This window comes from Phytophthora infestans, genomic scaffold, assembly GCF_000142945.1.
Source record: "Phytophthora infestans T30-4 supercont1.5 genomic scaffold, whole genome shotgun sequence".
In the NCBI taxonomy this organism is placed as follows: domain Eukaryota; phylum Oomycota; class Peronosporomycetes; order Peronosporales; family Peronosporaceae; genus Phytophthora; species Phytophthora infestans.
The window spans coordinates 1,791,768-1,802,832 of NW_003303754.1; the positions used below are offsets into that span (position 1 = coordinate 1,791,768).

The following is an 11,065-nucleotide window of genomic DNA, read 5'->3' on the forward strand; positions in this document are numbered from 1 at the left end:
GCACCAACACGCGGCGCCATCAGTAGCTTCACGGCAGCGATGCGAGCGGCACTCCGTCAGCACCGAGCGCATATCGTGAGGAGTTAAGGCCAGCTGGGAATCTCCGGTCTCATTGTGGTCCAGTGTACAAGAGCTAACGCTGTTCTTCCGGCGCATGAAGTGCGGTAATGACGCTAGATGCCTATCCCGGGCTGCTTCCCCCTCATCCGACCGCCATATCTCCGTCCATATGTATTCTTCTTCATCAGATGCATCTGTGTCAGCCCGAGCGGGAGGCGGTGCGCCTGGATCGCGGTTGTGTACACTCATTAGTCACACGACACGATTTGGCAGCAAGAAGCAGGAGCTACGTGTCTCCGGCCGTCCCCTTGCGCAGGAGCTGGAAAATTTTGAAATGGCGATCGACAGGAAGCTGGAGATGCGAGCTGCGGTATAGACGTCAAGCTGGAGTGAGGAAACCTCTTAGCAGTGTGAAGCCACTTGAAAGGCTTGTGACAGGCTGGTGGTGGGTGCAGACTTGCTGGTGAAGAGACACCGAGCTTTGGTGAAGCAACACAGATCCTTGGTTAGTGCCTGGTGCGAATCTTTTGGTGAAACGTGCGACCGGCTTGGTGTTCCTACCTGGTACTACATGTCATCGATGGCAATGGCGTAGAACATGACAGCGTAAGAGTTCACGAAGAGCAGAAGACACGGCATCACCGACATGTCGCCCGTCCTGCGGTTCTTGTGCATCCTCCTGAAATCCGGCAGCAGTGAGACTCGCATCATGAGCGTGGAAAGAAATGTCATCACCTTGGCTACGATGACAGCGGTGGCGTGGACGCTCATATCCTTAAGCTGTCGGGTCACTTCGGGTAGAATTGCTAGAGCCATGCGACTTGAATGAATATCTTACAATGATCTCCCCATTGTGAGGACGAAGACTCTATATTATCTGCGGCCGCTTCATGAAAGACTCGTCAAACGTTAGTGGCGTTTCGTCATCGTCCCGGGGTTTGCGTCTTGAACGACAAAGTTGAAGATCCGCAGACTGTCGACCATATTCAGGATGTAAGGTTTATACACTGTTACATGTAGTGAATAATGTAAGTTTTCGTCACTGCATGAAACAGACAGCCCAAAACGACGCGAAAAGTCTGTTCGTTTGTGACGATGCTGTCTCCTGTTCAAGCGATCCCTTAAGGGTCGTAAGGCGATTAATGCGTGAATGTGTACTTCACTCGTCGTTAAATAATATCTAATGTTTAAGTTCTACCGGTAGCATAATTATGAATGTGCTGTTGCACTCAATCTCTTACTTGCGCGTGCGAAACGTTTTGTGGCGATCGTAATACAGTAAACTTAATATTTAAATTGTTTATGACTAATGACGTGCTAAGCCCGGTGAAGCTCTGGATATACGGTATTTTCAAAAAGTAATAACTAGTGCGGAATAAAGAACTTTTTACAACAAAAAAAGGAGAAGAATTGCGATTTAACTTAGACTTCCAGTCTAGAAGAAGACATCAACAAACCGAGCGAGAATGATAGCCATTCATTTGAGTGGCTATCCCCGAGCTTCGAAAACTTGAAAACAAGTTGGTACTCTAACTTAAGAAAGTACTGTATTTTAAAGAAGGCCTGTAACAATTTTTCCACAGCATTATGGTTTCTTAATCTGTTCGATCCTCAATTGCATGAAATCTTTGGGTTTCTGCCAGCGCATCACGACTTAAGGTAAAATACTCTAAAAACTCTTTCGTAAGGGGGGCCATGAGATACAACTGCGATAATGTTTTCACTCGAGTGACGGCGACATAGAAAGATGAACGCTGAGGAATCCTGCGAGTCGGATGACGAAGCGGAGCAAGAATCACTTTCTCTACTGTCAGTCCTTGGCACTTCTCAGTGGTCAATGAGTACGCCAACACAAGAGAATTTTACGTCAGACGCTTACAGTGTTTTTCAAATGTATAATACCTTAACAGCGACGATGACAAAACACCATCCAAGATTACTACTTACTGCCAACAACACGTACAATACATGGTGCGGGAAAATCGAAAGTAGGATCTTGTGACCACGAAAGACGGGTGGAAGGCCAAGCAAACGAACTATGTAATCCGGATACACATTAATACGGTTGTCCCCTATACGAATATGCAACCTAGCTCAGCAAACAGATGATAAAAAATAGTATGCAACCAGAACGAGCGACACGATAACATTGGAGCACTTCAGAGATTCACTTTTGATTTGTCCGTCAAGAAATGAGTCTCACCGAGCTACTGCAAAGTCGTATTAAACGCAGGGAGGAACAACGGCTTCCAGCCTTCGAGAAGGCGTCAGCCATCGTTGCAATACTACGTGATGCGGGCAAGCCAGACACCGCCAAAACGGAATCGTCCAACCATGAACCGACCCCATGCACGGCTTACATTAGCCTCGACATGTACATCGCTTTCCGTGAACCGTTTTCTTGTGGATGGAATCTCTTGTTGGGAGATCGAGAACTCGCTACCCTGTCACCCGAGCTGAAGAAGGAACTTCCAGAGATGTCCTTTGATGAGAAAGCGGCCAATTTCTTTCGATTGTCGGTCTGGCATAGAAAGAAGCGAGATGTGGAATCTCAAGACATCACTGAAATTCCGGACGGAGCTGAGATATTCGTCGAGTGGGTGACGGGACTAAACTTGTTCGAGAACAAGCTTGCCCAAGGAAATACAAACCGAATTGAAATGGTAACGAAAGTTTGTGACACTGACTCCGAGATTGAGTGCACAGCTTCTGGTGCCAGCAGCAAAACCATCAACGACGCTCCGACCGACCAAGAGCTGCCTCACCCAACCCCACGCAAGAAGAGCCGACATGGAAGAGAACTTCAGACACCTCCTACCAGCCAAGCTTACACCACCCCTCCGCTGGTGACGCCGGAAACGAAAGTCGCGGCGTCGAAGAAGGCATAAACGGAGGCGTCTACAGCGCCTTAAGCATAGGCATATGCTGATAGGGATCCGCATTCGGTTTGGACGCTCGAGTGCTTTACTTGTTATGCAATAATAAAGTAATATCCATTCCTTTGAAATACCCGACGTGGTAATTCGTTTTCTTCCTCTGATGTGTGTGATGTGTGTGATGTGTGTGTGTGTGTGTGAGAGAGAGAGAGAGAGAGGGAGGGGGGCTTTCTTACGCGTTACGTCGTAAGGTTGATGTGTATGAGAATACAGTTTAGCCAAAATGAAGAAGCCGCGGTCGAACGTGCGTTGTCGTCCGACCTTGCTGTCTTGACGCGAGACGGCCTCGATAGGAATCCTATTAGTATTCATCTATTCCCTTCTTTAAATCATGTAGCCTTCATGCTGTACCAACCACCATCGGTGGTATCGTATATTGGAGCAACATCCACCTAAAACCGACCCTGGCGGCTTGGAACGACATTCACCAGTGCTTTTTATGCTTTACCGTAGTTTATCAGGTATTCCGTCCTTTTAGCCTATCACTTGCAAGCCACTATACTTTTAATAATTACAAATGTAGCACCCTAATTATTTATAGAGGATCGTCGACGGTTTTCGATCGCCCCTAAAACTCTGGATATGAATATCCAGAGAACTGATAAAATGATTTAACATAGTTTATCTTGTTATGTGGTCGATTCATGATTTCTTCCACTTTTTGAATGAGTAAGGCCAAATATGACTCTATCTATTGCCCCCGTATTTTATACAGTGCCACCGGTGGGCCTCAATGATGCCCAGTACCGCTCCAGGAGTTATATCTACTGCGCTACTAAGGGCAGTCTGCCCTGGATAATGCAGCTGCCGCAGTACACGCCAGTCTCTCTTTGTAACCTTTCTTAAAGATAATAACTATCCGAAATGTGCTAACACTGCCTTTCAAAATTTGCACTACAGAGCCGGGGTCGTGAAAATGCTAAATTTTATCTGTTTTACAATTTTATTGCGAAATGCTTAGTGATTTAAGCATCTTCGTTGGCAGCGATTTGGTAGTTAGATCATTTTTTGGTACACGTAGCGAGCTTGTTAGGCTATGGGAAAGCACAAGACGCTAATATGTCCAGACGCAGGTGGTCGGAATCGGGCTGTCATCAACCAGTTCAGGCAACCTCGCTCTTTTTCAGCTAATGATCTTGCTATTTAAGAAGACGTAACCAGTGGTAGCAACAGGACCATAGGCCGGCCTTCAAGCATCTTAAAGAGCGACTGACCGTAACCCAGCTTATACAACGTACATGTAACTGTACACTATACAGAGTACAGCCACTGACTGTCGGTCAGCATGGTGAGGTGTACAGTACACCTCACTGAGTGAGGTGACCTCACCGTTTTCGAAGTTCTACACTGTAGATCGCAGCTCAAAATCATCTCCCAACGACCTCAAATTCATCTCCCATCGCTTCTCTGATAGAACACCGACGGCTGACTCCAAGGCACACATCATTACAGCCGCCCACAACCACCCGACCAGCGCACGTAGACTCCACCAACGGTGGAGCAAACAATGCGGCTGCGATGACGGCGATATGTTGCGCCGAACACTTTTGCTGCTTGGTGCTCGCTGCACATCAACGTTTTCTGTTTCTACCAATAGAATAAAGCCAAGCATCTTTTAAGCCAATCTCTGAAGGCATCAAACATCCGGTGAGATTTTGTCCCACTCAACATCCACCCGTCTATGGTAGGGTACGACTTCAGGAATCCAATCTCTTGAAAAACCTGCCATCCGATACCCTTAGATATTCGTTACAGTTTTAAAAACATTTTGTAATTTTTTGTGCTTTGATAACAAATGACCTATCTAATCGCAATACCGACACTATTAATATCATCGAACATAAACCTGTACTCAGTTGAAGGTAACAATCCGACACCTCAGTCGACAATTTTCCCTCCTCCGGATGACGCCGTACTGGACGTTCCAGAGGCGACTCGCTCAAGCTCCGCCGCGCAAAGACCCCGTGCGTCCCAGTAAATGTGTGCCGCCACTCACGTGTGCGTCGATTGCGTTGCGTAGCTCTCCAAATGTCGCGGCACTTCCCCACGTGTTATCGAGCATCTCGGCGTATTTGGACCACTCGTCGCACTATTCGATCCCTATCGCGTGCTCCAGAGCCATTAGATACGCCAAGCTGCACTTACTACAGCGCATATGGATCGCTCAGACCTCTAGCGATCCACTGTATCAGCAATGGGCTTTTGCTCGCGGTACAGCGACCGCCGCAGCTCGAGGGGATCTCCAAGTCATGCAATGGCTCTGTGAGGTTTATTACCCTCAAGGAAGAGTCACAGACGCAGTGGAGAAGGCTGCACAGGCTGGCCATGTGCATATACTACAGTGGCTTCATACCCACCACAACGCGGTCTTCTGGGGAGCCAACGAGATGCGTGTAGCTGCTCAGTTCGACCAAGTGAATGTAGTGAAATGGCTACATGCACACACGGCACCTCCTTCTGTCGGTATGAATGTGATTGAATCGGCTGCAAGAAATGGAAATTTGCAGCTTGTCAAATGGCTACATAAGACGAGGAACCAATGGAGTGGGTACGGAGCCGGGGAGGCGGCGGCTCATGGCCACTTGGACGTGTTCAAGTACATGATCAAGGGCCACTTCGTGCTCCAAGAGAGCGCGTTGAACGAGGCAGCAGCCAATGGACATTTGGAGGCTGTAAAGAAGCTGACTAGACGCCAGCCTAGCCTGGTAACGACACGAACGACCACTGCAGCCGCGGAAAACGGACATCTCCATGTGTGCAAATGGCTACATGGTAAAAAGTTTGACGGAAAATTTGCACTCTGGACCACTGCAGCGATGGATAAAGCTGCATCGAATGGCCACTTGGAGATGGTAAAATGGCTACATCAGAATCGATTCCAGGAGTCCTGGAAATCTTGTACTCGTGAAGCCATGGACGGAGCGGCTCGAAATGGCTACATGCAAGTGCTGCAATGGCTACATAAGCATCGACATGAAGGTTGTACCGTTCGAGCCATGGACAACGCTGCAGCTAACGGCCATTTGGAGATAGTACAGTGGCTGCATGAGAACCGATCGGAAGGGTGTTCGCAGGACGCGATGAACTTAGCGGCTGCTAACAATCAACTTCAAACACTAAGATGGCTACATTATAACAGACGAGAAGGATGCGGTGCAATTGCGATGGATGAAGCTGCAGGACACGGTCATTTACAAATTGTAAGATGGCTACATGCCCAACGGAAAGAAGGTTGCACGATTAATGCTATGGACAACGCGGCCGCTAATGGACATTTGGAAGTTGTCAAATGGCTACAACAGTACCGTAAAGAAGGCAGTACCGTACATGCGATGAATCGCGCTGCTGCTGGAGGCCACTTGGAAACGATCAAATGGCTACAAGCGAACCGATTCGAAAGCTGCACAACAGCTGCGATGGATAACGCTGCAGCTAACGGATGGCTACATACGGTACGCTGGTTGCACGAGAACCGTATTGAAGGATGCACGACTCAAGCGATGGATGAGGCAGCTGGCGGTGGCCATTTCGAAGTCATGTTGTATCTTTTCGCCAACCGAAAGGAAGGATGCACGTGGCGAGCGGCAGAGAACGCGACGTGTTCAGGACATCTCGAGATTGTACAATGGCTACATTCCAAGTATCCGGACCAGTTTGACCGAAACCGAGTTGTTGCAGCTGCTGACAGAGACGATTTCTACATGATGGAATGGCTGCATAGTCTCGGATACGGAGCACGACGTAATACTCCGAGTCTATAATTTCGTGGCGAGACACGAGGTATTAATAACATGAATCGATGGTTGAGTTTAAAAGAGAAAAATAAATCGATAGCTAAGGATATAAGTCAGAAATTAATCATTATTAGACCTAAAAACCAGTTACAAATCACCCAGCGAGTATCTGTGCAGAGCACTAAACAACTTGCAAAAATTAAACAACTGACCGTAAATTCTTCTAGATGACACACATTCGAAATTTCTAGATCTATTAGCGATGTTATCGATCTTCTAGAACAATGCGCAGCTACTTAAAGGTAGTTTATGACGACAACGTTTGCCACTCCAACTGTTAAAACTTAATCACTTCGCAATTAACCTAATAGTTACCAAGCTACAAAACATCCCCCCAACTCGCTCAAGATGTCAGGTCGCACTGGTCGCCGCTCTCACGCTACGGAAGAAGATCACCGCCAGCAAATGCTAAGCATGCTTGCTGATCGAGACATCGTCCGCCGGGCTGAGCTCGACAGGTTTTCACGCGTGCTCCGCAATGATGACGACGTGGATGTCGACTCACCGTGCCCGATTTTCGACGCGTGGTATATGGAAGGAGGAGCTGACGCCGTAAGCCGCCTGACCAACTTTACTCCTCGCGAACTCAACGCACTGTGGTCCATAGTGCGACTGCACGTCACGCGCTACTGGAACGTCGGAAGAGGACGTCGCTCTCAGTTTGCTGGAAAGGACGTTCTCTTCATGACAGTAGCTGTGATCAAACACGGAGGCACCTGGGATATGAATGCTCACGTTTTTCGGATCAAAACCCCGACGTTTATCAAGACGATAACGTCGTTTTGCCGTGTACTTGCGCCGCGCATTTACGATGAGTGGGTGCGAGGAAAACGGTAGAGACCAACATGCGGCGGCTGGTGACTTCCGGAAACACCTTTAGTCACTACCCGTGTGCGTTATATGCGACGGACGTCACATTCCAACAGGCCAATCGACCTGCTGGAAACATGGCCGAAGTGATGCCGTACTATAGTGCTAAGCACAAATTGTACGGCCTCAAGGTAGAGGTGTCTGTAAACCCTAAAGGCTTCGCTATCAACTGCAGCCAGCACGAGCGCGGCAACACGCCCGACATTTCGATCTTCCGGAATAACATGGAGTTCCACTCGAGCATGCGCGTGAAGTCGGAGACCGACAAACAAATTCCGGACGAGGGCCCGTTGCGCGAGGAATTTCCCAGTGAATGGGCAGTACTCACCGATAAAGGTTACCAGGGGCTGGAAGCCTACCTTCGCTGTATCCACCCGACTAAAGGCTCGAACCTCCCGCCCGAGATTCAGCGCCGAAATGAAAACATCTCTAGTGACCGAGTCCTCGTTGAAAACTTCTTTGGGAGGCTCTGCAGTTTGTGGCGCATTGTTGCGGACAAGTACCGCTGGAGCGAGGACTTGTACGACGATATTTTCCAAGTTTGTGTGAGTTTGACCAACTTCCACATTGAGTCAAACCCACTGCGAGATGCCAACGGTGAGGCCTACGCACAGCGGGAGAACAGACTACGTGCTATTGGCAACGCCATTAAAACAAAACGACGTCTGTCGCAGGACAAGTACCGAAGCCGAAAGAGACTGCGCCACAGCATGACGCTTGACGACCTTCCAGGCCACGACGATTTAATCTGCGACTCAGACGATACGCAACTGTCGGGTTACTAGTTAAAAGTAGTTTAGTTCGAAGACAAAACAGCATGGTAGGAACGGGCTGCATTATTAACGATCTCGGCGATCTTCTAGAAGAAACACGAGTGTTCGATTTGTGCACACACATTTATGGCCCAAAATGTAGCTCGCAAATTCTAATACAACTGGTTATGCGACCTATTGTACATGTAATTGGTCGTGATGAAATGGCTACATGAATCAAGTCCTTATGTGATTGGTTGGAAGCAGCCTGAACAGCACCAATCAGCGTCAAGATCACAAAGCTCTTCATCTATTTTTTTTGTCATAATCCATTCGGAAGACGCAGACTGTAATGGAGAACTCGACACTATTATTCACAAGTGTAGCAGTAATTTGTCGCTCCTACCCTTCCATCGGAGCATTGAGCCACATCACACAAAGTATTGACGCGTATTTGGATCCGTCCACCACTTGGACCATCCCAGACGCCTGCAGATTCGGATCTGTGCGACTCCTCGACCGACTCGCCGCACGAACTGCGACCAACGCGGATAAAGAGGGAAATTTAGAGCGAGAATTCCAGCTTAGCGTGATGACAGCGATGCAAGTAGGGTACGTGGAAGTAGTACAGTGGTTGATTCGAAGATATCCCGAAGGCCAAGTACCGTCAAAAGCTGTGGCTGAAGCTGCCAAGAACGGGCACTTGCTGGTCCTACAGTGGCTGTTCACTCACCACGACCACGTGTACTGGGGAGGAGACGAGATGTACTGCGCCGTGGCGAACAATCATCTCGATGTAGCCAAGTTCTTGCATGAGTTCACTGCCCCTCCACCCGACGACATGTTTCTAATCGATGAAGCTGCTCGACATGGAGATCTCGAGATGATGCAATGGCTACATAGTGAACGTGGGGACCAGTTGACGTACGAAGGCGTCATGCGAGCGGTGGATCTTGGATATCTAGATGCAGTCCAGTGGATGATGGCTACATTTTCAGAATCTGTGGTGATCAAAGATGTTCGCATGGAAAACGCAGCAGCGAATGGTCATTTAGAAATGATCAAATGGCTACATTGGCACCAAGCGTGGTGCACTAAGCAAGCAATTAACAGAGCGGCGGGTAATGGGCATTTAGAAATGGTAAAAGGTTTAGACGAACAACGCTCAGAGGGTTGTACAACTGACGCTATGGACTTGGCAGCGAGTAATGGACACTTGGAGGTGGTGAAATGGCTACATGAGAACCGCTCTGAAGGATGCACGCAGTTTGCAATGGACATGGCTGCAAAAAATGGATTCTTCTCTGTTTTGAAGTGGCTACATGATAACAGAAACGAAGGGTGCAGTACTCATGCGATGGACTACGCAGCAGCTGCCGGACGTCTGAACATTGTACGATGGCTACATGAACACTGCGCTGAAGGCTGCACTCGAGCAGCGATGGCGGATGCTATTGCGAACGGGCATTTAGACATCGCCAGATGGCTTCAAGGAGCTTTTCCGGACAAGTTTGGCGTCTGACTCGTCACGACGATTGAAGAAAGTATTAATTTACTATAAATCTATTCAACCGAGTCAATTTAACTGCTCATGTTAATTTGGGACCTTGTTTTCATCCCTTTCGCTCCACCTCCAGATTTGAAACAGCCCACTGGTTCCAAAACAATTTCGTCTTTTAACCCCCCAAACCCGAGAGCCTGTATGAGACACGATTCCGCGAAAAGCTTAACGTGTCTGAGACACGTTAAGCTTTTATACTTAACGTTTGTATAGGACCATACAAATTGTCAGTCAAGAAGGGGTAGGCATATTTCCCATCTTCCCGCACAGCAGTACATAGCTATGCGTGTGCCTTGAACTTGGTTTTTCTAGAAAATTAGAAGACACAGGTTTGATGGGTGTCACACAAATCAGCATAGAGGATTGCAGGTGGAATTCTGCGCCACCCATATCTCGGTCATTCGAGAAGTTTCGCCGCTGCCGCTCAGATGTCCGGGTTCAGAGGCCGATGGCGAGAGCTTCTGAAGGAAGGATGGAAATCAAAGGCCCCTACGGGCCTGTCAAACGACTACACGTACCTTATGCCGGGGAAGACGAAGAAGGACGTACGTGGCGTGGACTTTTTCGTAGGAGAGGCTGCGTTGATGGCATATTTGGACCGTATCGCCTTGGGTAAGTAGTATCGCCTTTCAAGGTCTTTGTGTGGACTCTAATACGTGTGCTTTGCCAGAGGAGATGAAGAAAGCTACCGCGGCGAAGCAACAAGCAAAAGCGGCAGCGACTTAACCTACTCCGAAAAATGGACAGCCTGAAACCGATGTGCCTGATAGACAAGATGGTGCGTTTGATCTTATTGTGTATGTACATGTTATGATTCTAACGCTATCGTGTATATAGTTGCTGACCGAACTGTCAGTCCAGATCCAGACACGACGAAGACTGTTTGTCCGAACATTCAGGCTACCTCTCCACACCTGGCAGAGAGTGATTTGGGCAATTCAGTTGGTGATATAAACGGTAAGCAGTTCGAACACATTGCTTGTACCTGTGAGCTACTGCTAGCGCTAACACACCACTCCCTTATAGGTACAGACGAGTATCCCAATTGTAGTTTACATGCTGAATTCGATGCTGCTGCTACATCTGGCTCAG

At 48.2% G+C, this 11,065-nt stretch overlaps 2 protein-coding genes across 2 annotated transcripts; both read left to right on the forward strand.

Moving 5' to 3' along the window:
- Positions 1-2,252: 2,252 nt before the first annotated feature.
- Positions 2,253-2,948, forward strand: PITG_04174 (uncharacterized protein; the record flags this gene model as incomplete). Its single annotated transcript, XM_002905819.1, has 1 exon — positions 2,253-2,948. The coding sequence occupies one exon, from the start codon at positions 2,253-2,255 to the stop codon at positions 2,946-2,948; it is 696 nt and encodes a 231-aa protein (XP_002905865.1).
- Positions 2,949-4,894: 1,946 nt separating this feature from the next.
- Positions 4,895-6,797, forward strand: PITG_04175 (uncharacterized protein; the record flags this gene model as incomplete). The annotated part of the gene is made up of 1 exon (XM_002905820.1): positions 4,895-6,797. The coding sequence occupies one exon, from the start codon at positions 4,901-4,903 to the stop codon at positions 6,755-6,757; it is 1,857 nt and encodes a 618-aa protein (XP_002905866.1).
- Between the last annotated feature and the right edge of the window lie 4,268 nt (positions 6,798-11,065).